This window comes from Ixodes scapularis, unplaced genomic scaffold, assembly GCF_016920785.2.
Source record: "Ixodes scapularis isolate PalLabHiFi unplaced genomic scaffold, ASM1692078v2 PGA_scaffold0__279_contigs__length_252992795, whole genome shotgun sequence".
NCBI classification, from domain to species: domain Eukaryota; kingdom Metazoa; phylum Arthropoda; class Arachnida; order Ixodida; family Ixodidae; genus Ixodes; species Ixodes scapularis.
The window spans coordinates 143,966,389-143,993,224 of record NW_024609835.1 but is presented as its reverse complement, the minus strand read 5'-3'; the positions used below and the strand labels follow the sequence as shown (position 1 = coordinate 143,993,224).

At 46.9% G+C, this 26,836-nt stretch overlaps 1 protein-coding gene across 1 annotated transcript; it reads right to left on the bottom strand.

Moving 5' to 3' along the window:
• Nucleotides 1-13,350: 13,350 nt before the first annotated feature.
• On the bottom strand, nt 13,351-22,193 carry LOC120839693 (ferric-chelate reductase 1-like). The gene is made up of 3 exons (XM_040210019.2): nt 21,985-22,193; nt 15,191-15,404; nt 13,351-13,462 (listed from the first exon to the last, which is right to left on the bottom strand). Exons 1-3 carry the CDS (start codon nt 22,190-22,192, stop codon nt 13,351-13,353), a joined length of 534 nt encoding a protein of 177 aa, XP_040065953.1. The 5' UTR covers nt 22,193.
• Between the last annotated feature and the right edge of the window lie 4,643 nt (nt 22,194-26,836).

Below are 26,836 nucleotides of genomic sequence, written 5' to 3'. Positions count from 1 at the left end.
TTTACCGGAAGTATGTTTCCAGTAAAATCTATTTTACTGGATTATGGGACTCTTTTTACTTCCAGTAAAGCCAGAATATACCAGAAGATCACCAGATTGGCCGGAATTTACCGTGTTTTTTCTTTCTTTTTTCGGACGTCAACGGAAGGCACTTAGGAGGAAGCCTGTGAACCGTGGTTGGTTATGTTTACCAGATTCTGGACGATTCCTTAAGCATTAAAGTGGTTAGTTCATATAGACCTGACTGTCCTATGTATTTATTTAACAGGGTCGATACCAGTGAAACAATTTGCACAGCTGTAGACAAAAGTAGTCAGATCAAAAAGGAACAACCAAGTTCTTTGCCGCCAAATATATCTTTCAAGGTACTCACAATACCGCTGGGTAAATTCCTAGACGCTCGGTAGTTCAACTAATAAAACCGCGCAGGTGGATTACACGGACACACACACGTATACTGTCAGCAGCACGTTTAGCGAAAACCACGAACGCGCGGAGCGAACATCCGCCGCCGTTGAGAAATCCCGGGCACACTCACGATGCCGTCTCTGATGCCGTCACCGCGGGTGCATCAGGCGTCAGTAGCACGCTTAGCGAAAACCACGACCGCGCGGAGCGAACATCCGCCGCCGTTGAGAAATCCCGGGCACACTCACGATGTCGTCCCTGATGCCGTCACCGCGGTTGCACCAGGCGTCAGTAGCACGCTTAGCGAAAACCACGACCGCGCGGAGCGAACATCCGCCGCCGTTGAGAAATCCCGGGCACACTCACGATGTCGTCCCTGATGCCGTCGCCACGGATGCACCAGGCGTCAGTAGCACGCTTAGCGAAAACCACGACCGCGCGGAACGAACATCCGCCGCCGTTGAGAAATCCCGGGCACACTCACGATGTCGTCCCTGATGCCGTCACCGCGGTTGCACCAGGCGTCAGTAGCACGCTTAGCGAAAACCACGAACGCGCGGAGCGAACATCCGCCGCCGTTGAGAAATCCCGGGCACACTCACGATGCCGTCCCTGATGCCGTCACCGCGGGTGCATCAGGCGTCAGTAGCACGCTTAGCGAAAACCACGACCGCGCGGAGCGAACATCCGCCGCCGTTGAGAAATCCCGAGCACACTCACGATGTCGTCCCTGATGCCGTCACCGCGGTTGCACCAGGCGTCAGTAGCACGCTTAGCGAAAACCACGACCGCGCGGAGCGAACATCCGCCGCCGTTGAGAAATCCCGGGCACACTCAGGATGTCGTCCCTGATGCCGTCGCCACGGATGCACCAGGCGTCAGTAGCACGCTTAGCGAAAACCACGACCGCGCGGAACGAACATCCGCCGCCGTTGAGAAATCCCGGGCACACTCACGATGTCGTCCCTGATGCCGTCACCGCGGTTGCACCAGGCGTCAGTAGCACGCTTAGCGAAAACCACGACCGCGCGGAGCGAACATCCGCCGCCGTTGAGAAATCCCGGGCACACTCACGATGTCGTCCCTGATGCCGTCGCCACGGATGCACCAGGCGTCAGTAGCACGCTTAGCGAAAACCACGACCGCGCGGAACGAACATCCGCCGCCGTTGAGAAATCCCGGGCACACTCACGATGTCGTCCCTGATGCCGTCGCCGCGGGTGCACCAGGCGTCAGTAGCACGCTTAGCGAAAACCACGAACGCGCGAAACGAACATCCGCCAACGTTGAGAAATCTTGGGCACAGTCTTTTTCGCTGGCTGGATGCTTCTGAAGACGGACGGACAAAGAGGCCTAAGGGACAGGTCACTGAAAAATATATTCTTTTCATCTGCACACCCAGCTGCTTTGGAAGATACAGGTCGCACACATAAAACGAGAAGCCGAAACTGAGCGTTTGTTCCTGGCCGGCCGTTGCTCGTTGACGAACAAAGAAACCGGGTTTCTTTAAAAAACAAAAAATAAGTCAGCAAAACGACCCTCTTGCATTTTCCCCACGAACCCAATGCGAGGGAGAGAGGGTGCGTGGAGACTCGTCCTTGGTGCGAGGCACCATAATTACACACCCAGTCCCTCGCTCGTCTCGGCTTCCCCCTGCCCTCGTGTCGGCTTCGAGTGAAAGTCGGTAAACAGGGGAGCGAGTCACCCGTTTCGGGTAAGATTTCTAGGAAAACCGGGTCGTCTGGTATGCGAAAGGGGCTGCGGGTGACATTCCAGTGAAATCTGTTTGCCGCCAAATAATCGACCAAAGACTGGTAAACTGGTTTCGGATGAAAACGGGTGAAAGTGCCCACCTTTTTGGATCGTCAATACAGTTCACTGCACGCACTTCTTGAGGATTGCAACGTCGTCTCGAGCTAAAACTCGCACTCACGAGAATGCCGCTCGAGTGGCCTCGTACCTGCTCTGGCCCAGACTTTTGCCTGTCGCAAATATCATGTTGCCGGTGATCGTTGCCCACCTTTTTGGATCGTCAAAACAGTTCGCTGCACGCACTTGCAGAATTGCAACGTCGTTTCGAGCTAAAACACGCACTCACGAGAATGCCGCTGCATCGGCGGCCGCCATTACAAACACAGTCCCCCTGCTCGTCCTGGCTTCCTTGACTTTAGCCGTTCTCCTTGCGTCGGCTTCCAGTGATGTTCGGTGTCCGGCAAACGAGATTGGCTTCCGGTAGGATTCCAGCGGCGGGTAATCGAAAGTGGTTCTGGTGTAACTTCCAGCGAAAGTGGCTACGCTGGTTTCTGGTGAAAATGAGTGGAAATTAACCCGCTTCCACCGAATGTCACTGGAAGCTTTTGCCGGATTTTAACCGTAAGTGGCTCCGGTAAAAGGTTCAGCGAAATCTGATTACTGGGAGTGGCGGCCGGTAATATTTCCACCAAAGACTGGTAAACTACGCTGGTCTCTGGTGAAAAGGAGTGGAAATTAACACGTTTTCACTGAATGTCACTGAAAGCTTTTGCCGGATTTTTCAATAGGGTCGTTATCCGTGACGTGTGATAACGTCCTGGCAGGCAACAAGACTGGCTCCTTTCCATCGGCTACCCGCTTCAAACGGTTGTGGTGTACAACCCGCCGCTTCCTTTTTCCAGTTTCTTCCTGGATTCTGTACACGTTGTTAGGAAGCTTCTTGAGGACTACACAAGGACCCAACCATGGCAAATATAACTTCGAGGACTGTCCTCGCGGCACAGCGGGAGAATGTAGAAGAACTCTGTCGCCAGGTTCGTAGTCTTCTTCACTGGTCGTGCTGTCGTAGTGGCGCTTCTGTGCATCCTTTGCTTTCATGTCGTTTACAATTGCGTGGTCGCGAGCCCTTTGTAGTGTTGCCAGTAGGCGCGATGCGTGGTGTTCATAACTGGACATCGACGCCATGTTAGTATGGACGTGCACGTCGAGCAGCATGTCAGCTGGTATATTCATGTGTCTACCGAAGAGCAGATAATGAGGACTGTAACCACAGTCGATTGATGCACGCTCGAGCGATAGGACATCATGACGAGAGGGAGCTTGATGTCCCAGTCAGTCTGTGTGTCATTGACGTACGCACTCAAGCTGTTCATCAGTGTGCGATTGAATCACTCAGCCAATCCGTCCGACTGGAGGTGGTAAGGGGAGGTCCTTGTCTTTCGGATGCCCAAAATTAAGCACATTTTTTTAAAGACGTTGCTCTCAAAAGTTCTGCCTTGGTCAGAGTGTAGTGCTGACGGTATCCCGTAGCGACTGAAGAAGCTGTGGACGAGGCTATTGGCGACCTCCTTGCTTTCTTGAGTCTCCAAAAGGAACGCTTTAACCTATCGAGCAAAATAGTCGCTCACCACCAAGATGTACTTGTGGCCTCTTTCCGTCGTTGGAAACGGACCAGTGATGTCAATAGCCACTCGCTCAAAAGGGAAGGTGGCCGCTTCCTGAATCAGCGGTGCTCGTGGTCTGGGGTTTGGTGCCTTACGAGCGGAGCACTTAACACATCTCGAGCACCAGTCGGCTACACTGGGTGCCCCCCCCCCCCCCCCCCCCCCCCCAATTCGAATCCAGAAAAACCTTCCTGCGGCCTTCTTTAGTGTCTTGGCGCGCCCAAGAAGTCCGACCCCTGATGCATCATGAACGGAGTCTAGGGCCAGCGGTATCCATGTCTCGGGGATCACAGGAACAGGGGTTAACTCTGGTGTTTTAGCCCACATGAGGCAGCCGTCGACGAGCCTTAGCTTCTGCCGGTTGCGGAAGAGCACTCCCGCGCTGCATCGACGAATCTCTCCTGCCGGCGTGCCTGCTAGCAGGGCGTCGATGATGGGCGAAAGCTGCGGGTCACGTCGTTGTTCTTCTCGAAGGTCTGTCATGGTGAATGAAGACTGTGCAACTGTCATGAGCGCGACATGTTGGCATTCATTCGCCGGGGAAGGCCGTCGGGACAGTGAATCCGCATTTCCATGTTGTTTTCCCGGCCGATGCGAAACGATAAAGTCATACTAGCTGAGTTGGTCAAATCCAGCGGGCGACTTGGCCTTCCGGTTCTTTGAAGCTGTGTAGCCATTGAAGCGCGCTGTGATCCGTCCTGCATGTGAATCGCCATCCAAGCAGGTAGTGCCTAAAGTAACGGACGAAATAAACCAGGGACAGCATTTCTTTCCTGGTCACACTGTAGCGGCGTTAAGGCTTCGTGAGGGTACGGCTGCCGTAGGTGATTACCCTCCCCTTCCCATCCTGTACTTGGGATAGTACCGCGCCGATACCGTTTTCACTTGCGTCCGTGTCGAGGATAAACGGTAAGTCGAAATTTGGAAACGCCAGAACTGGAGAGTTCATGAGGCGCTGTTTGAGCTCTTCGAAGGAGTCTTGGCACTGTTGTGTCCAGACAAATTGAACTTGCTTCTCCAACAATTTGTGAAGTGGGGCCGCGATGCCGGCAAAGTTTGCAACAAATTTCCGGTAGTACGAGGTAAGTCCTAAGAACGAGCGAAAATCCTCGACGGTTAAAGGCTGTGGCCACTTCGAGACCTTTTCTGTTTTCGTCTCGTCGGTTCCGATTCCTGTAGCTGAAATTGTGTGGCCCAAGTACAAAACGCTGTTGCTGAAGAAGCGGCACTTTGAAAGTTTCAACTTGAGACTTGCATCTCTCAACGCCTTGAGAACTTGTCGAAGATGCATGACATCTTCGGCTTCCGTTTTGCTGAAGATGATAACATCGTCGAGATAGCAAAGACAGAAGTCAAATTTTCCCACGATTATTTGCATTAACCGTTGAAACGTCGCAGGAGCGTTGCACAGCCCAAATGGAAGGACATTAAATTCGGAAAGTCCTTGATGTGTGGCAAACGCTGTTTTCTCTCGAGACTCCGTCGACATCTCCACCTGCCAATATCCTGACGCCAGATCGATGGTGCTGAAATATTTAGCACCGTTCAAGGCTTCGACAGTGTCGTCGATCCTAGGCAGTGGATATACGTCCTTGTGTGTGACCTCGTTCAGTCGACGGTAATCTACGCAGAAGCGCAAGTTTCCGTCCTTCTTTTTCACCAGAACGGCAGGCGCAGCCCATGGGCTGTTAGAAGGACGAATTACTCCCCGTGTCCCGCACTTCATGCGTTTTTCTGGTCACAACTTCGCGGCGGTTTGGAGGTAAGCGGCGCGAGGATTCTTTCATTGGGCCGGCCGCACCAGTGTCGATCGAATGCGTCAGAACTGACGTTCTCCCCAAGTCCCCATCACCTTGAGAAATTACATCCTCGAAGTCAAGAAGCGTACCTTCGATCAGTTTTTGTTGATTACCCTGGAGGTGTTGTGATGCGGCAAGCTCATCTTGCAGCGAGGTGAGTGTCCATTTCTCTTTTTTCGTCGCAGAGCAGACGCTGTCTCGTGCCGCCTGCGCGTGCCTCTTGTCAAGTGGAGCAGCGGAGTGCTCGCCTTCAGGGTGATCAAAAGCGTGCAGGGTTCCGAGACTTGTACCCTTGAATAAGGTGACCGACTCTTCGGAATGGTTGATGACAAATACTAGTTTAAATAAATCGGACACTGTCAACACGCTCCAGGTTACTTCAGTATTCCTTTTCACGAGGAGATCCGGGCGAGGTTCGAGAAGCCCAGTACCGAACTCTGCCGTATTTGGTGAAATGGTCCCGAGAACGATGGTTGCGGTCCTCGGTGGCAGGACCGACGTGACAGCAAGCTGTACTCTTTGGCTCTGGGCGCACGGGCTCTCTACTTGTCGTTCGAGTTTTTTCTCGCTGAAGTCAACGCGAAATCGGTGTTTTATTTAAAAGTCCAGTCCCAGGACGAACTCATGTAGGATGCCGGGAATAACAATGACAGGATGGCTCACCGAGAGGTCTGCAACCTCAATGTTTAAGCTGCACGTTCCCCATACTTCGAAGGCGGCGCCGTTAAGGCCAAAAACTTCCTCTCGGTGAGTGAACTCAAGGTCAGGGTTGTCGCGCGAGAGCTCAAGCCACTTGTCGCCTCGTAAAATGGTCGCTGACGACCCGGAGTCGACAAGCATATTCATGAAAGTTCCGCCCACTTTCCCCTTCACTGTTACTTGGGGGTGCGGAAGAATTCCCTAATTTCCACGCTCTACAAATGTAGGGTTGTCACTTCACAGTGGCGCACGCTGGTCAGAGTTTGCACACGATCTTGCGAGGTGGCCAGTACCGCCACACTGAAAACATCGTGGTCGCCTCCTGGGAGTGTTTCCGCGGGAAAGCTTTGGCTGTGTTCCTGGAAGTGACTCTGCGACTCGATGAAACTGTTCATGTGGCGCGAAGGTCGGCCACGCTGCTGGTCAACGCCGCAATGGCATCGTCCGTGGGTCGCGTAGTGGCTTCTGAAGTGTTACCCACGGCGGCGCACAGTATTGGTGTCCCCGTAGTCGCAGACAGATGCCCAATGAATGTTAATCTTGAGGCTATCTCAAGAGCTTTCTCAAATGTTGCAGGGTCAGCGGCGAGGACTTTGTCACACAGATTGGATTGGAGACGCACAATGAACTGGTCCCGTATCATCGGGTCGCCCACCTGTAGTGACACCTCTGGATAAGCCTGTCCAAAGAGGTCCACGAGGTCGTAGGCATAGACGTCTAGGGCTTCCGTCGGTTGATGGCCGCGGGACCGAAACTGTCCCGCAGAAACAGCACGCTGGCCCGCCGACGCCAAACGAAGTGTCAACGCCTTCACTAGTGCGGGGAAAGTGGCCTTGTCTTGGTCGGGAAGATGCTCGAAGACGCGGAAGGCCCATCCTCGGAGGCGTGTCGGCAGGTACACCAACTTTTTGGCGTCGTCCCAACCGTTGGCTGCCGCGCAAGTGGAGAAGAGCTTTGCCCATGACTCAAAGCTTCCCTCACCGGTGAAGACGTCCGGGAGAACGGGGTGTACAGGTTCGGTGGCCATCCCACCGCTGCCACCAATTGTAACGTGATGGCCAAGGAGCGACAGCGTTCGGTCTTAGGCTACCATTTTTATATCTGTCCGCGTTCCCCTGGCGCACGCTCCCAGAGCGCGCTTCTTCTTCTTCGCCGTGGCGATACTAGCGATCATCACAGATATATTTTTAATATATTAGAATAATTGATCAATTCGTCCGATCACTGATAACAATGTGGAAATATTACTGGGTGATTTCAGATAAGATCGACCAAAGACTGGCTGGTCGATATTTTTAAATCAACTGATATATTTATATGCTACTGCCTAGTGTCTGGTATAAACGAATCCAAACTTAGAAAAAAATACTTGGGGACAGGAAAAATCGTAAGGCATGAAGAGGTGGACAGTTGCATTAACGCGCACTGATAGAGGGGGCACGTTTGAGGGTAAATAATTAAAACGATAATATTAGAGGAATTCGAATACATTTTAGACGCAAATTATGGGTACAGCTTGCTTGTAATATAAAGTAATAATATTTATTTATATTTTATTTATTTTTCTAAAAATTGCCAAACACGCCTCCTCGAACGACAAACGGCAAAATTTGGAGGCCTGTACATCATGAAATAGTTTAATAATTGTTATATTATTCGCAGATAATATTCGGCTTATATATGGCTATTATTTAAAAATAGATAAAGTATCTGAGTGGTACGATAGTCAGGATATATTTAGGCAAACATGGGAAAAGCATCAAACAACGAAACATTCCGATGCGAATTAAAAAAGAAACAAAAAAAAAAACACCACCTTCGATTTTTTAAAATTTTTGTACCCTGTTATACGCTATTTCGGAATTCATTTCTATTAAAAACATGCTGCATTATTTTATTGAGGAAGAAGAAACAACTCCCCAAAGTAGGGTTGTTTTTCAAAGCCTGCACTTAGAAGTGCCCTATGCGAGAAGTGACTATGAGTTCCAGTTTCATGAAACTAACACACATTTTTTATATATTTTTATTCAGATGAGGCCATTGATAACTATAGAAATCGTTCACACACTAAATTTGAGGAGAAACTACTGTGTACAAAAAGCTATCATATTACGAACTAGTGATCCGAGAAAAGATCCTGCAGCCATTGGCCACTGAGAACTCTGTTTATTTTATTTTCCTGCGGCGCTATACGCTCCTCTCCCTTACCCTCTATCTCCATCTATCTCTCTCTTGTATATATCCTGACTTATATCTAGAACAAAACCATATTTAAGCATATTCTTTCTACGTGATAGTGTTCTGTGGCTAGCAACAATCATTTCCTCGCGAAGATCACGATTATGGCGCAATAGTTGACGGAAGTAGCAGGCAACACTCGTCGCTAGTTCTGGCAAAACAGCCGATATAATCTTTTTCGCATTTTCCCGCTCGTTGTCAAGCATGAGGAGGTTCGCTTCGACCAGCAAAACATGGCCGCGGATACCTGTTTACTGAGCAGTCGTGCCTGTCGCCATCCAACTCGCTGGCTTCGCGGGCGATAATATCAGGAACAGAGAGGCATACCGACAGAGAGCAGAGCCCTCAAATACTGAGCCCGGCCTAAATACAATAGAGCGTAAACACTGTCGCCATACTAACCTAGCAAAGGTTAACATGGCGACAGTGTTTACGTTTAGGTAAGGAAAAGCATGGCGTGTGGTATGAGCCGGATCCTTACACGAGGTGCAAGGTGAGCCCTGAGAACCTGTCTGCTGCCCTAGAGTACTTCACGAAAGACGAGCTACAATACTCGCGCCAAAGTCCCAACCAGAAGGACGTGATCTCTGTCATGCTCGACGGGGAGAAAATATTCGTGCCAAAGCGCTTCCTGACACGCTCAATTTGAGAAGCCTTTCATGTACACAAAGACAAGCAATAAGAATAAAACGAAACTTTATTCCTTGCGCCCTAGATGGGTCAAATGTATTCCACACCAGGAAGTGTGCGTTTGTGTGCGCTGCGCCAATTATTACCTTTGTATTGCCACTGTAGAGAACGCTACAGGCTGAACATTCAACACTGGTGAAATGAGCTGAGCATTTCTATGCGACCCACTAACAAGTCTGTGTCTTTAAGGATACTGTGATCACTGCCCGAAAAGCCAGTCTCTTACACTAGAGGAACTTCATATCCCGGAGGATAAAGAGATTGTGATTACAACATGAAAGTCCGGCGACCTTGTGAAAACAAAAAAAGAACAACAAAAGAAAACATTGGATTTTGAGATTTTTCTAAAAGTCGTTCAAGTAACGGTTGAAAGTTGGATATTTCACAACCCGACAAATGCAAGATAAAGCGATCTACGATGAAAAACAGCTGCATGCAACGCGGGAGCATTGTCCTTCATTTTGACTTTGCTGAAAACTGGATTATCTTGCTTCCTGAGAGAAAAAAATGTTATGATATTTACATGCGTAGTGACGACAAGAAAATCTACAAACAGCGTTGCTATCATCAGTGAGGACCTCTGTGACGACGTCGCTCTTACGTGCTCGGCTCTAGAAAAAGTGAAAGAGTGGGTTGAAGACAACGTCACTTACGCACTTACGTGCGTAAGTGACGGGGCCACCAGTCATTTTAGGAATCGCTACCAGCTTCACCAGTTTGCACAGAATGATTGCCCACAAGCCCAGTGATTATTTTCTGCATCTGGATATGGGAAAATGCATGTGACGGAGTTGGCGGACTCGTGAACGTTTCAATAAACGCAATTCAGACGGCCAGGACAATGGTGAGCGTTCTATTTGAGAAACTGGGTGCATCTTGCGTATCTGGACGGAAATGAGCTTGTTCGGTATCGTCAAAAAATATAAAAAAAAATAGAAGAGTGGCTGACGGTGCGCACCTTTCCTGACATTCACTCTCGGCACGCGTGGCAGCTGTGCAAGTCATCAGCAGAAGGAACCTGTGACATGTATGTATCACGGACAGTCGGATCTGGTTAGAAGAAACTTTATTAAATAGATACATCGAGGAAAGCCATAGTGTAAAGTGTCGAATTTGATGCCCCAAGGACTGCTCATTTTGAATGCAGGGTTATCTTATTTATCACAGTTTTGTTCGCGGAGTATTTAACCTACTATTTTACTTGGTGATAGCTTATAATCTTTATCTGATCACCATATGACAATCACGAAACGTTATCCTCGTGCAGATAAAATATCTCAGCTTGCCACGATTCATTCGTACGCCGAGAGTATCGAAGCTCTTCCAGTCCGGCGCGGTGGCACCGCTCACCTGAAATGGTTTGTCCCCGGAAATACATAACTAACCTAAACAATTTTAGCATTCTATCTTTATTTTCGTGTGTTAGTAAAGTTGTTTCTTTTATATTAAATGTAAATTAAACCGAAAAGTAAAACTTCACACTGCATTATCTTTTCTCGAATCTCTAATATGATACCTCCTTGTACGCTGTATGTTAAATGATGTAAAAACATATGAAAGATGTGTGTTAGTTTCATGAAACTGAAACTCAGAGTAACTTCTCGTATAGTGCACTGCTAAGTGTAGGCTTTGAAAAAGGACCCTAATTGGGGAGCTGTCTTTTCTTTCTCAATAAAATAACGCAACATGTTTCTAATAGAAATGAATGCCGAAATAAAGTATGGCAGGCTACCCAAAATTAAAAGAAATCGAAGGTGGTGTTTTTTTTTATTCGCATTGGACTTTTTTGTTTGATTTTTTTTCCCGTGTTTGGCTAAATATATCACGACTGTCGTATCACTCAGATACCTTATTTGTTTAAAAAAAATAATAGCCACGTTTAAGTAGAAAACTACCTGCAAATTTTATGATATTGATTAAATTATTTCATGATATACAGGTCTCCAAATTTTTCTATTTGTCGTTCGAGCAGGCATGTTTGGCAGTTTTTAGGGAATAAGTAAAATTAAAAAGAAATATTATGACTTTATATTACAAGCAAGCTGTACCCGTAGTATGTTTTTAAAAAGTATTGGAATTCTCATAATTTTATCCTTTTAGTTATTCATTTTCAAACGCCCCCTCCATCAGTGCGCGTTAATGCAACTGTCCACCTCTTCATGCCTCACGATTTTTCCTGTCCCCAAATTTTTTTCTGGTCAAAACTAAATGTGAATTCGTTTATACCAGACACTAGACAATGGCATATAAAAGCATCAGTTGATTTAGAAATGTCGACCAGCCACCCTTTGGTCGATTTTACCTGAAATCGACCAAATGTAAAGTAAATATAAAGTGAAATTTATTTAATTGTTTATTACTGTAATCGACGCCATACGAGCAGAAAAAAACTTGATTTCTTTAATCAGTTATTAGCTTTATTTTGTTTTTCTTTCACGCTCCGATTTGATTTGCAACAGGACATTACTTCTAGTTTTTGTTTCTTTCTTTTTGGTAGTGATTTTGTTGCAATGGGACGTTACGTAGCTGAAGAACAAAATAAAAGGTAGGAAACAAGCTCAGCGCTCCGATCTCCTCGGGAGAGCACTTTTAATCCGAACGCATTAACTGCCTTATGGAGCGAGCTGACGTCATCAGTCTGAAGCGCGCCAACGGCAGATAGTTTCCTTCGGTTCCATTGGCTGGCGCGCGTCGACGGGGCTCCCATTGGCCGCTGCGCTCGTCGGTTTCCACGACCTCCCACACCATGGCGCTGCGTGTCCATCGGGTAAACAGGGGAGCACACGCGCTCACCGGTGATGAAAAGTACGCAGCAGACGAAAGAGGGAGCAGACGAGCGGCTTGCATGGTTTCGCAATCACAACTCATAAGGAATGCTTAGGTGTACCTCGATCTTTGTTTTTCTCGTGCTCAGCATTATATAAATTTTGTTTACTAGGTGATTCTATGATTTAAATGTAAAAGAAATATACATAGAAAGTATTGTACGATAGACAAACCGTAATAAAATATATTTCCGCAATTTTTGTTTTGCGGAAATGGTTTGATTTAGATCATTATAGTAAAATTGGGGATTTAAATCACGATTTAAACTACATTGCTTTGTGTTCTCCACCCTTTTATTGTGCGAACGAGCGGTATTTCAGCGGCTGTTTGAGTTCTGTCTTTAATCCCCACCTGGTCGGCAAACAATTACCGAGTCAACACCAATTAATGTTTAATAAAAAAAAAAAAAAAAAAAAAAAAAAAAAAACAACGTTTGTTGTCACAGCGTTTGTGCATATCTCACGCGTTTCTTATTTCGTCCATGTTTCCGTTCGCGCTTTTGAACCTTTTTCAAGTGATATGAACCGACTAGACCCAAGCAAAGTTTTATTGTGTCATATATCCCGCGAACATATCAGACGCCCAAAAACTAATCGTTCAATCAACCGGATGAAGCAGTAACATTCGCAATGGTATTACAAAACTAGCGAAAAAAGGCATTGTCACAACGGTGTAGTAGGTCCGAGGTTAAAGCGCAATGCTGTCGACAAATGGCTCCGTCAAACAAACAAACAAACTAAAAACGTTTTGTATTTTTTTGCCCTCTTTTATTTCTAATTTTCTTTGTCTTTTTTTTTTTTCGCATGTGTGATGTCTTGGTATGCATACATTGGTGTGAGGCTCCTGCTTGTGCGCCCGCGTCCAGTATCGCTTTTCCACGTTGCAAACGACAATACCGTTCCACATCAATATACGAGTTTGATGCGCATTTTGCGCATCAAACTGGCTGCTTTTGAATTAAACAGAATTAACACAAGCGCGCTGCGCACGGCTCAGCCGGAGCAACGAGATAAAATCGGAGAAGAGGGTGAGATACATTTTATTTGACACTGCTTCAGTGTCAAATAAACCTATTCTGTAGATTACCTGATGGCAGAATTAAAAAAAAAGAAGAAGGTATTACAGCTTGTAAGATCATGAAAGGATGTTCATTTATAACACATGCGGGAAATGAATGTCCTTAGAATATTTTAAACAAATACAAATCACACGATCGTGTGATTTGTATTTGTAAAACAAAAAGAGCGCATTTATATTATATTCCACTTTATTTGTCAGTATGTTACAGGAGCCGATGCAACTACATCAGGGCTTCGTAATTCTTCTTCGGGAAGTGTGCTTGGCATTGCGTGGTAGAAGTGGGAAAAGTCCTTCAGGACGGTGGCCCTAAACAAGGGAACAAAATAAATGAAAGGGAAAATTAACAAAAAGTAAGCGAAGAAAAAGTAAAACGCCAGAAAGAAATATCCATGATGACGCCTGAAGGTACAATACAAACCCCAGATTGTACGTCGTGAGCTTTCTGAAATATCGACGTGGAAACGAAACCCTAGCGCATTTCATCCGCGCTATGGACGCTCTCAGGCAGTTGTGCGTGGGCGCCGCCATAGCCGACCTTCAGTTTTTGTTTCCATTTATTCCGTTCGCCTCACTTTATCATTGCCACAGCAGGACAGGTTTTTGCCACTTTAGGTGCTACTGCCTCCTTCTCCCCAGCATAGTACTTCGTGGAGGGTCGTCAACGCCCGTTTCAGTGGCTCGGCATCTTGGTAAGACAAGAGAAGGTCGGCAATGGCGGCTCAATCTGGCGCCTGTTTAAAGCATCTATACATGCGAAAGAACATACTGCAGGATGCCCTAAACAATTATCTTGCCACAAACCACATGGTTTTTTTTCAGTAGGTATACATGCCGTATTATTGAGAAGGGGTGATTGGACAACTTGTCACCAGATAACATTACGTACAACAAAGCAACGTCGAAGGTTACCCGTAACGCTCATAATTACCTCTTTCGTCGATCTAAAGGTTCTTGAACAGTGCGAGAAAACGAACAATTTTATTCCCTTCGGTGCGAAGGTGCATTAAGGGGCCCTGCAATGACTTTTTCCTGTTTTTTTAATTTGCGCAAAACCTTAGCGCGTGAACTTTTTTTTTTTTTCGAATTCCCTTTATTTTGAAAGTTATATGCATATTAAGATTACAAATACAAGCAGACCATAACTTCCTTCATGACGTCCTTGGTCCTCTGTCTGCCCCCCCTCCCTCCCCCCCCCCCCCCCACCCCGGGGGAGGGGGGGGGCAGACAGACGCACTGATATTTAGTTGGCCCGTTTAAAGGGCCAAAAGAGACCAACATTTTCGTATTCACTCCAAGATTTGAACATTTTGTTTTGCACTGTTGCTGGTCGACAATATAAAAAAAAAAGCCTTCTCAATCGTGTAACTCAATTTTTTTCTATTTATTTGCGAACTGAAAATTTCGTTTGAGGCCCGATATTTGTTTCTGGAAAATATTTGTTACTTTCAAAAATAACTACACGCCCTCCTAGCCAGTCTCCTCCAAAGGACGTGACATCTGCGACATGGCTGTATGAGGCATATGCCCAAATAGACAATTCCAGAAATTTGTGGTGACCTCAGCGTCTATTCAGTGCATTATGACGGTTCGCAGTACAACACGCGCAGGATTTTTCAGGCATAGAAGACGATGGTGGTTTTATATTTTATGCTTCCAGAACACAAAGAAGCCACGATGATAAAAATACCGAGTGGGCACTGAACTTGTTTCGCGTTCGTTTTATTTTCTTTGCGTTCTGAACTTTCAAAGATTAGAGGGAATGGAGCGCGCCGCTTTCAGGACATACGACGCACCCGAGTCAGCCAACGCGTACATCGGAACAGCCACACAATTCTTTGCATCCCGCGAGTCGGGTTGCAATTTGGGATTGCCGCGAGGCCCTCTTGGATTTTTCCGGTAAGGTATATTGCCTAGCTGATGAACACCGATCTGCAAAAGCAGCCAGTAAAACCCTCGCGCGTCCTCGAAACAAGCGTCCGGAAGGTAGAGGCTGCGAGCTCTTCCAGGCAAACATTTCGAACGACTGAGCCTTACTTGAAGTGAACCTTCCCGCGGCGGTTCTTGGGCGCTCGCCAGTGAGCCAGGATGTTCGTCTTCTCTTCGGGGTGCGTGTGCGTGACCGCGGAGCAGTTGGGCATCAGCCTGGAGTGGGCTCCGAGCTGCACGAACTGACCCACGTCTTTGTCGTCCTCGTCGAAGGCCTTGATCAGGAAGGCCTTGAAGGGCACCCCCACCGTGTACAAGGTGACTGCGCGTATACGACGAAACAGGGCGTAAACAAGGTCTCAGTAGAACCTTTTCAAAAGTAAGCACTCTCTAGGATTTGCTGCACTAATTGTAAAATATACAATTCTCTGTGCAAGTACTGTCACTGACAATGTTAAAGGGCAACTCCACTCAAAAAGTCGACCCTATCGAAGTGACTGATATTGCTTTAGGAGGTCAAAATACGGTCATACCCAAAATATCACGTCAAACCGACGCCGCGTTACCGATTAAAACCAATATTAAAAATTTTCTCCCGGCTCGGTTAGCGGCCCGAAAGCGGGTGAGCAACGCTGGCACCGGGTGAGCTAGTCAAGCAACACTGGGCAATGACGTAGTTCTAGTCCTACGCTATCGTACGGACGCCGCGAGCGCTTCGTTTTCCGTGGCATTCTGCGATTCTGCTGACGGCACGAGGTGTTTACCACATTATCCTGTGTTTCCCTATTTTTATTAGCCTCTAGGCAGTTCCTTTAACTCCAGCATTGCTTCCGCGACAGCGCGGAAGAGAGCAAAGCGGTGCCGCTCGCTCACGCGCGCGTCGTGGAGCCGGAAAGACCCGCCGGACTCGCGTTGGGCATTGTCGAGCAGGATTTGTAGTGCTCTGGGTTGCACCAACAACCCGGTGCGCAACCCGGAGCTGCGGTTCCACCAGTTCCCAAAAGACCGGAAGAGGCACAAGGTGTGGGTCGGTGCCGTTCGCCGGATAGACTTCGGAAGACCGTTGACTCCGAGCTCCAACGCGAAGCTCTGCTCCCAGCACTTTACGTCAGACACCTACACACGAGATCTGCGACTTCTGACTGTTGCGGGTTTCTCCACGAAACAGGTGTCTTTGAAGAACGATGCGGTGCCGTCGCTGTTCGCGTACCGTCCGCCGGCTGCTCCAGCACGATCGGCCGGACGCAGCAGGTCGCGGCTGATCTAACTAGCGTGCACATAAAGGCACCTTAGCTTAGCCACTTAGACCGCTTGTATATAGATCTGTCCATCTATCTCCCATTATTTCGTTTTCTCTCGGTCCGCGAGCAAGAAACAAATACAGTACAGTCACGCTGCGCCGGCACCGACCGCGTCATATTTATAGCAGTCGGATTCGCTTTTCGGCCGGCAAATTTATAAATACACACTAAAAATTACTACATTTGGTGCATATTAACAAAGTGAAGCGGTAAAAAAAGAAAATGTGCATCTAACTTTCTGTTTTGAAACTCCACGTGCGATTGAGCCGACCTTGTCGGTGCGTCGGCGCGTCGGCTCAGAAGCGCGGGACGAGAACTAGGTTATGCCGACGACACGCCACTAGTATCAGTGTTGCCAAGCTGCTTCAACCGGTAGTTTCGGTTTCGCCGTGCCGCCGGGACGATACTTGGATTCGCGATATCTACAAAACTATACACACTACCGAAAAACAAATTACATCTCGTGATTCAGGGCCGCCGGCTTCGACTAAACAGCTCATAACCCAAAAATTGTAAAAATGGAGTGGAGTTGCCCTTTAACTGAAAGACTGAAAGTGTCCTCAACGCTTCTTTGGCGTATCTGCTAGTTTTTGAGAGAGCTGTGCCTCAAACCAGGAATGGAATGTGACTTTCAAGTCCCGCACTTTGTACTACTTGACAAACTGACGGCGAATTCCATTGGGCGTTTTGGAGCACGCCGGGATCAGCAGACCAGATCCCAGATGGTGCACGTGATCCGAACGAAGTCGCTCCGCCCCCGAATCTCCAGGAGAACATGACCACTCCTCTGGGATCGGCGGATGACTTCAGGCCATTCACCTTGCCGGGAATCTCCTTCCCGCGGTCCCGGATGTCGAAGCGCTTGTTTTCGCAATCGCGGCGCTAACAACACGTGTTCAACGCACGAGCGAGGTTAATCATGATGTGAAAGATGCGTGTCAATAAGCGATGTGCATCTGTGCAGCTCACTTGCCTCTACATAGGAATACTCGTGAACGGTGTCCAAGTACGTCTCGAATTTTCGGCCTTTTCTGCGGAGGTCGGAAAAGGCAGTCGAATTCATGCGGGACGTACAAGCAAGCCTTGACGTCGCTGGTACTCGAGCCGCTGCTGCTGGAAGAGCTGCTCGAGCAACTTGGCGGCGAACTGGCATCAAGCAGCAGCAGCAGTAAAGCCGTCGGCACTTCGCGAGAGGCCAGTGGGAAATCTTCCGAGGCGAGATGCCCGCCGAAAAAGAAAGTCACGTGTGTGCGCCGAGGGCTGGCCAGGTTTGCTTCCGGTCGAATCCGCCTAAATCGGAGGAGTGACTTTTCTCGGATCCGGATTGAGATCTGGAGTGAGAGCTGATCCAAAACGAAAAGTGGAACACGTCCGTCTGGATCCTCCATGATCAAAACACAGTCGCGGTGTTGGTGTGCCCATATCGTTGAATGTGCAGGTTCCTTGGGCATACGTCTTTTAGCCCGACCAGTTCGTGTTTCATGAAGTTTGCGATTATCGAATAGTCCGTCGACAGCTGTTTCCCGTCTTGCGGCCTCACACTTGTTAGGGTAGCAATCGTACTTTTGTCTAGCCCGTGCCAGCAAAATCGTAATTGTTTTGTTATTAGCTGAGTCTTATAGACCTTTGCAAAAAGAGCGCTCTGGCCGCCGCCATTTTGCGAATCGAGCGACCCCTATCAGCCAGGAATTTCTGGCACCCGCCTGAGCTGTGGAAACCCGGTCAGCGTGCCTCCCCACCTGCATTTTGCATTCGGAGTTCGCCGGATTTTCTTGGAAGTTTTTGCTTCATTCACCTGCTTAGGATGCTTACCCTTTGTATGTTATCTTCCACTGTGAGAACCAGAGAATACCAGGGCTCGTAGCCTGTTCGGCCTTCGCAGGAAGCGAACGAAGAAAGCGAACGCCAAGCAGCCCGCGACGCGGGCAGTTCAACGTTCTTGGAGGTTTATCTCCGTTGAGATAATCTCCAAAAAGCCTTCCCGGCTGTGTTCCGGGTCTTCGCGAAAAATAGCTGATAGGGTCGGGTCCGAGGTGTGGGGACAGAATAGACACGTTCGTTCATTTGCTTTGAAGCTGTGCAAAAAAGCTTCTCTCTTCTACATGTTCCCCAATACACGCCGGATTCCGTCCGATTGTCGTGAAGTGGCTACCGTCGACACTGTATATTGGATAAGCTGTGTTATTTGAGACCCTTCTCAAATCCGGTTCGGATAACGCGGCACTGTGGGGAACCTACAATATATGTTGTTCGATTGATGAGACTCATTGAATTTCATGTTGTGGGCGGAGAATATCCATGCAGTTCGGATATCTTGTGTGGTCAAATATTTTGACCTATATAGATTGACACGGCTGAGTCTACGGTGCCGTAAAACGATGAACATAAAATGAAAGAAACATTCCAGTTGCATTTGTTCTGTCGCGCACGGACTCACCAAAACAGCTTTCATTTCTTTGTTTTTGTTCCCAAAAATAGAGCACTGCTTTCTTAAATACCTCTATAAATTATGTTCGCCACAAAACACAAAATAAAAAAGAAAACGCGGCAATTCAGCCGCTACCAGAGTCCGGAATTGCGCCTACGCAGGCTGCCACAGCTCACTGACGAGAAACTCCACAGCTCAGCGCAGTCGGGCAACACTGACGTGCACTCTCAAAACCAGGGACGCACGCTGTAAATCGCTTCGTTCGAGACTGCCGCTGGAAAGGTCTATACGTAGCGACAAGAATAAAAGGGTACTGCATCGCGCGAAGTGTAGAGCAACCTACGACGACGTGAGCAGTGGTGACGTGGGGACAATAGCAGACAAAAGATGCATAGCTCGTCGAAACCGAAACTACCCGTTGACAGTCTCCTGCTCTCAAAGTTCATCTGAACCGCTAGGGGCGCCGCTATTTTGAATATTGTCTCTTGTATGAAATTCCGTTGATAGATCTAAAAACAAAACTAAGTTAATTTGCTCAAGAGCTTTGTTATCCAATAAAATTAAATGTGCAAGCAATGTTTTTGTACTCTTTCACTTTCTGAACCCGTACTCAAAGTTACCAATAAAATTCATTACAAAATGAGTTAATAATTTTGGCGATCTACTTATCTAGTTCCCCATGTCGTTACCTCCTTTGAATAACGGGCTTCCTACAATCGCGCTTTTGAGACCTGTAGAAAATATACCGTTTAGAAGAGCCGATGGCGCATGCTTCTGTTAGTTGATCGAGGTAACATGCAATATATCAGACTGATTTAGTCAATACCCGCTGGCTTTTCGATCAACATAGTATTTATTATGCCGCTCAAACCTGCTTCAGTCATCGAGGATAGATATGCAGATTCCGAATTTAGTAACACATTAGGTCGTTCCGTTTGCTTCGGAAAGTTAATCTTAGCTCTAAGATCCAGGGCCATATATGTAGAGTTTGGCCACTCATTCGGAAGTGTAGGAGATAAATAAGGAGGCGCCATTGGCCGAAAGAATGCTGGGTGTGTTCGAGGGCGTCTTTACAAAGTCTAATTGCTTAACCAGGAGCCGGAAATCATACCCTGGCAGTGGTCGCGACAAACGAAATTAATAGGTGCGTCGGAGTTCTTTCGGTGACTGAAAGTATGGTGCACGTGATGCTTCAATCACCATCATCCAAGATCATGGTGAAAGAACGCAACTAGCGGAACGATCGACATAATCCGTGCGCCAGGCTCCGAGGGCCGGGAAGCTGCCGTCGGAGTGGTCACATTTTGTCCGAGCAAAACAGAGTTCGAGGGACACATTCGTTTCTTACATCTTTTTGCATGATCATTATCGAAACATCACGTGTACCATATTTTCAGCAATGAAGAGTTACTACATTTGACCCTTACGCTCTAACTAAACTGTGTCTTTTACCACTTCTTGGGGATTCTTTTTGGCTTCTGGTTGGCCAGGAGAGCATGCCAAGCCCTCTTTCTGTGTCTGGTGCACGCCCTGGCTCTGCTCGCTCATCCTATTGACCATACTCTCTCTATACAAGGCTCTGCTTAGATCCTCTACATCTATTCAAGCATACAAAGCGCACTATATTCTGTGTACGGGAAGCAGCGTTACCTTGCACTCCAGGTATAGAAGAAAATACGCTAACGAAAATGAGCGTAGTGAGCATTTCATTTCAATCTTGTAGGGGCTGTATTTTTTTTTGCCGCGTTCGCGTCGCGACGTTTCTGGCGAGCACCTGGTAAAAATGTGTATCACGGGAGCTCCAGCGGTCAGTCACCGCCGGAGCCGTGAGAGGTAAGAAACATTTTCGACCTGTTCTTGTGTCACACTCTCCTACAAATAGCAGCAAGGCCAAGCCGCTACAACTGACGCCCAAGAAGGTCTTTTTATCCGTGAGTTTGTGTGGCATTCAACCTCTGGTATCACCCGTTATACGTATTGTTCAGTCGAATGTGGGAACACGACCTCTGTTATTTTTTTCCTGTTTCTTGCCGGCTTTTTTTTTAAATTTAGAATCCTTTTCTTTCTTTTTCTTTTCTCTGTCGCTGTACCAGTTTACAACTGGTACCATGGTGATGATGATACCTGAGGCATGAAGCGTGGGATGGAACGGTCTCGGCCGCTGGAATAATCGAGCGATCACCACACGTCCCCCTCTAGTCCGGCCAATGTCCCTTCTGGGGTGATTCTAGAGAAGACCTTGACTTCTTTCCAGCGTTTTATCAGCAGAAACTGTATTGTGTTCTTAATTTGTATAGAAAATATAAAATGAGGATGCTCATATTACGCTTATTGAAGAATTAATAATTATTCGTGATAATAATATTAGTAATAACAAAAATAATAATGTTATTGCTAATAACACTACTAATAATATTTCTAAGAAAAAATATCAATGATATTAATACCAAAAAACGTAATAACCAATTATTCTGCGTTAGATAACCAATTCGACACGTCGCGAAAAATAAAAAAAGAAAACCTTGACGTTTTAAATGAACGTGACGTGAACTTGACGTGAACAATACTTTGTCAGTTCAACACGCTTTGTGACCAACTTTAATGACATAACCAATAACACTAATATAAATATAATATTAATAGTAATACGAATAATACTTATAACAACGATAATATATTGATGTGCGCAGACGCACTGGTCTGTCAAAGCTAGCTAAAAAAAGCGGGACAGTAGCCTACTCGACATAATCACAATTGATGATCACATACTTATAATAATAACCCGTACGCCGAACGCTGACGTAGCAATCGTATTGAACGCATGCTGAAAGAGCGTGCTCAAAACATGGCAGCCTCGGAACAGCTTCTAGTATACCTTGTTTCAGCTTAGTCCAGACGCGTCCGACGCTACGAGCTAATGGGAACCACCAAGCTGCGTCAAAAGCGCAAGTCACTAGGCATTTTCTTTTTATGATTGGTTCTGCGCTGATAGAATATGTACAGGCACATTACAAAGACCATGATGGTGCCCTTTTGACCCTGTTTGATTGGTCCCATCAGCTCCAAGCATCGGCTACATCTGGACTTACGTTGAAACGAAGAATAGGGCGCACACGTTCGAGAAGTGTTTATTACTTGCTCCCCATCCGAGGTCCATGGCTAGCTAGTTTTACCCGTGATAATGTCATTCGGCTTGTAGTCCACTTTGTCCTGGACGAGGCGATAGCCCTCGGCGTAGCCCTCAACGGCGCTCTTGGCCTCGTATCCGTGGGACGGGTACAGGTCCTTGCAGGCCTCGTCGTCGGCGCCGCTGGCGTGGCCGTTGCACTGCCCGACCCAAAGGAGCAGCATGGCCGACAGAGTGGCGGCGCGTGGAACCATGGTGTATCTGGAAAACGATGCACGTTGAACGAGGGAAAGCATTCATAGGGCGATGCAAAATACAGCCTTTCTGAAAGTCTGCCCTCTCTTGGCAGCCGTGGAATCCCTGCACAATGGCGGACTAAAACGGTAACGTCACGGCACACCTTCTGTGTTTGGTTGGGTTAGAAGACAAGAACAAAACCCCAGAAAAGGTGATGAACGCAGCGACGTTGCCCTGTCGACGATATTTGATTGACTCGTTGGCGCCTATACACCTTTCTAAAAAACACTGGCCCGAGGGGCAACAAACCGTTTTCGAGCCCAGTCACTGTGCTTGAGGGTAGACTCTCACCGGCGTCCATCCTAACCCTAACCGGGTGGACTGTGATTTCAATAGGCGCAGCCTGCGGCGCAGTTTCAAACGCTGTTGGCGGCTAAATTCTCGTGCTTTCGCGTTATATTTTGTGTTTCATGGTACATGCATTTTCCCGAAGACATTGAGCAAGCATTGTGCCACATTTAAAAAAAGAAAAAAACAACAACCGTAAACTATATTTGTTGGGTACGCGCGCAACAGAACGAATGCGACTGGAATGTATCGTTCTAGTTAGTTTTTTTCTTCTTACGATAGGTTTCGACGGCGCCGCGGGATTCGCCGCACGTGAAACGACAAAGCGCTTTGCGGTCAAAATTAAATTGCAACTGAAGAGGGCCGAAAGTCATGCATTTCTCACGCTCACAAATAACGTGTTTACCGATGGACAGGACACGGACATACAACTGAGGAAGTGTTAAAATTCGAACAATATATCGTATGTACCATACAATGCAGCGTTATAAAAAAAAAGAATTTACTTGAGAAAGATATCAAATAACACCGTCACAGTCGACGACAGTCACATCTTGACAATCGGACGAAATCCGAGATGACTTCGTTTTGGGGCACGTTTTGGGGAGAGCTTCTTTTTTTCACAACCGCACCAAGGCAAAGAAACAAACGTGACTGACCCGTTTCCCACCCCAAGTCCCCAACTCGAACAACTATTTTTGGAGACGACTAAGGATTCTACGCGGATTATCTGTAAGAAGTGGGAGAACAATGTTCGCAAAATCGTGTCGAGGGTCGTCCGACGTCCTTCATCTCCTTCGTTTCACGTGAATGTCGAGCAGAAAAGCTTGATTGGCAGGCACTTACCAGCCTTATTTCTCACGATGGAAGATAACACAAAAAGGGTACGCAGCACGCATAAAAAAAATTAAGTGGAAACTTTCAAGAGGAGAGAGAAAACGTTGAATGCAAAACCGCGAAAAAGTAGGTAGAGAACCGCGCTGAGCGGGTCTTCACAGTCTCAGAGAGTGGCAGAAAATTTTTAGCTGATAGAGGGCGCGAGAGTCGCACCAGCTGCATCAGCGTCAGCAACATGGCGGCGGCCTAGGAGCGTTTTTTGGAAAGGTGTATAGTGTTGGCAGTGCTCCGATGTTCGCTATCTTATGGAATGACATGCACGTTCGACAATGTCAGTTGTTCCGCCATCCGACCTTTAAAGGGGTCATGAAACGCTTTTCCAACTTTTTCCTGTTTCGCTTTCCTCCTCAACTCATAAATCGCGCATTCCACCAAACAGTTCAAGAAGACGAAAAGAAGGGAGGCCCCTCTCGCTCGGAACCTGGTTTGTGTAATCCCCAGACACATCCATTCTCCCCCTAGAAGATTAGCCCGTCGCTCAAAACTCAGACAAAAGTTTCTTTCCCTAGCCCGTTCACCCCTAAGCTGACAGTGCTGTGGAAGTTACGTGCTCCTTGGGCTAGCCACACTTTTGCCACGTAAGCGTGGCAAATGTGGCTGCAGAGAATGAAGTCAGGTGATGAAACGGAGGTGGCTGATTGGTCCGGCAAGCGCGTAGCTTCCACCACAATGTCAGCTTAGGGGTGAAGGGACTAAATGAGGTCCGGTTTTGTGTGACGTCAGTTTGGACCCGATGACACGCTTTTGGGACCTCGGATGTATCCCAGTGAAAAGGCAGAGCGGTTACGAAGGGGAGAAGGAACGAAATAGTCCGCTGTGTTTTCAAATTTTCGCACTGAATGTCGGGCTTTTGACTTTCTACCTTTTTTCATTTGGTCCACGGAACGATGTGCTATTAGTAAAATCCCAATCTAAAATGATTTATCGCAACCCAAAAATCGTTTCATGGGCCCTTTAATAATAGGCGCGTGACTTTCGAAAGGGGTCTGTTAATCAAAACGAACAGTACTAAATGACCACCGTCTCACCACACGCCCGAGCGCAGCCAAGGGTAATTCACGTTCACACACACACACACAAAAATGAAAGCCGTTTACAACTCCCTGTAACGTCGAGTTAGAGCGCAGCTCTTGAGGAGAAGGAGGAGAAGGTACGGAGAGGGTGCTATGCCTCTCCTCCTCGCCTCCCATTTAGGGGAAATTTTCCGCTAATTCCCCGCTAAATTTAGCGTGGAAATTTTCCCGCTAAATTTGGCGGGGAATGTTTTCCGCTAAATTTAGCGGGGCATTTTTTTCTACAAAAATTTGGCGGAAAAAAATTTACGCTAAATTTAGCGAGGAAATTTACCCATCATGCACCGCGCGGTTACGCTGACGCCGATGGCGACAGTGAAGCCGACGCAACTCAAGCCGGAAATGGGCGCCTAAGAGCTGCGCTCTAAAATTGGCGGGAAGGAGGAGGAGGAGGGAAGCGCACCACCTCTCTTATATCGTCGTTCAAAGCACCATGTTTCCTTTCCTTCCGCCGGGTGGCGGCCCATCTCGCGTGTCTAGTTTTCTCCGTCCCGTCGGAGTGGCGATAGTCCTCGACATGTGTGTGCGTACCTTTCGTCACGATGACCACCGATCAAGACAATAAATGTGTTCGTATCTTTGTTCGAAATTCTGTCACGTCTGTGTAATGTCCTAAACAGCTCATGATTTTTTGTTTCCGTTTTTATAGAAAGGCCTTACTACAGCAGTATTTAGCTTATACGGTAAATTGTCTTCTTAGGAAGCAGTCGCTATTTTTTATATATAATATAATTTAATTTTATTACGTTAAGGGCCTCTTAAGAGGCATTAGATAAGGGGCATGCTAAATTCTATTTTCTACAATTAAACAAACAAAAAACTGCAAAAAAGAAGAAAAGGTCAAGAAACATAATTGAATGAACATTATTGAAACTGTTTAAAAATCTCGTGCGAAAAAGATTGGTAATTACTACTAGTTACCAAGCTTCAGGGCAGGCTACTCCATTCTGATGTGCATAATGGAGCTATTGAATCGGTTGGTTTTGCAAAAAATGGGTTCAACATTGCAGGGGTAATCGAGGCGAGAGGAAATATGTTGGGCCGGAGAAATAAAGGTTTGGGGAAACCTCGGCTGTACAATCTGTGCATGAAAGAGAGCCGGTATATTTTTCTTCGAGTATCGAGAGTTTGTAGCGATGTAAATCGTTTTAAATAAGAGATGCTACTCCAGGAGTAGTTACGAGTGATAAAACGAGTAGCACGACTTTAAACAGCTTCCAGTTGGTAAATTAAATAACTCTGATGAAGGTTTCAGATCACTCATGCATACTCTAGTTTAGTTGTGACTTATAAGCAAAGCGTTTAACAAAAGTGCCCGCGAGAAAAATACGCCTTCTAAAATATACTAATAGTTTGTTAGCTTTAGAACAGATGCAGTTGGTGTGACTCTTCCATTAAAAATCTTCGCAGTGCTACACCCCTAAATATTTAAGTGTGTTCACCCGCTCAATGTCGCCAAATGAAATAGAATATATATAAAAAACTTTGTTATGAGATATTGAGAATGACATTATTTTCGATTTATCTGGGTTGGTGGTGATGAGCCATAAATGAAACCAAGTTGTGAATAATCTAGATCGTGTTGCAAGGTTATGCAGTCATCTATGAAAGCAATATTTTCATAGAGCACAAAATCGTCAGCATATAATACGACTGTAGAGGATAACAAAAAGGCAATATCATTTGTATAAATTAGAAAAAGTAGCGTCCTAGAACGGAACCTTGTGGGCCGCCAGAGATTACATTTAGGGGAGGGGAAGTGGCATTATCGACGATCACAGTTTGATTACGATGTGACAGGAAAGCTTGAAGCCAGGAGAAAACGCTACTGTTGACGTTTAGGCATGTTAGTCTGCATATTAATCTGTGAAGGGTTGTAGGATTTTGAAACATTCCTGAAGATTGCGTGTGCTTTGTTTGAAAGAATGCAGATTAATATGTAGATCATTGGTAAGTTCAAACAGCTGGGTACTACTAGAAAGGTTCTTACGAAAACCATGCTCTATTCAATGATATAGGTAGGCCTATAATTAGTTCATTTAAATCTCTCCATTTGAAGATGGGGAGTATGTTGACATTTAGCCAGTCAGACGGCAGTTGGTAGAGTTTACGAGATTGGCCAAAAATTAGAAACAGAAATTCGCGGTTCGCTGAAGTGATTGGGGCAATTCGGTCTCGGAGCGGTTGGCAAAAACGTGCTCCAACAGCTCGATCCCAACCGCTTTGCGGTTGAGAACGCACAGATCCGCTTCCAGTGTGAACGCGCCATAACGCGGAGCGCAAATTGGTTGTTGCGGGGTTTAGGTTCAATGGGTTCAGTCCCGTCGTTGTTAGCTGACCCTG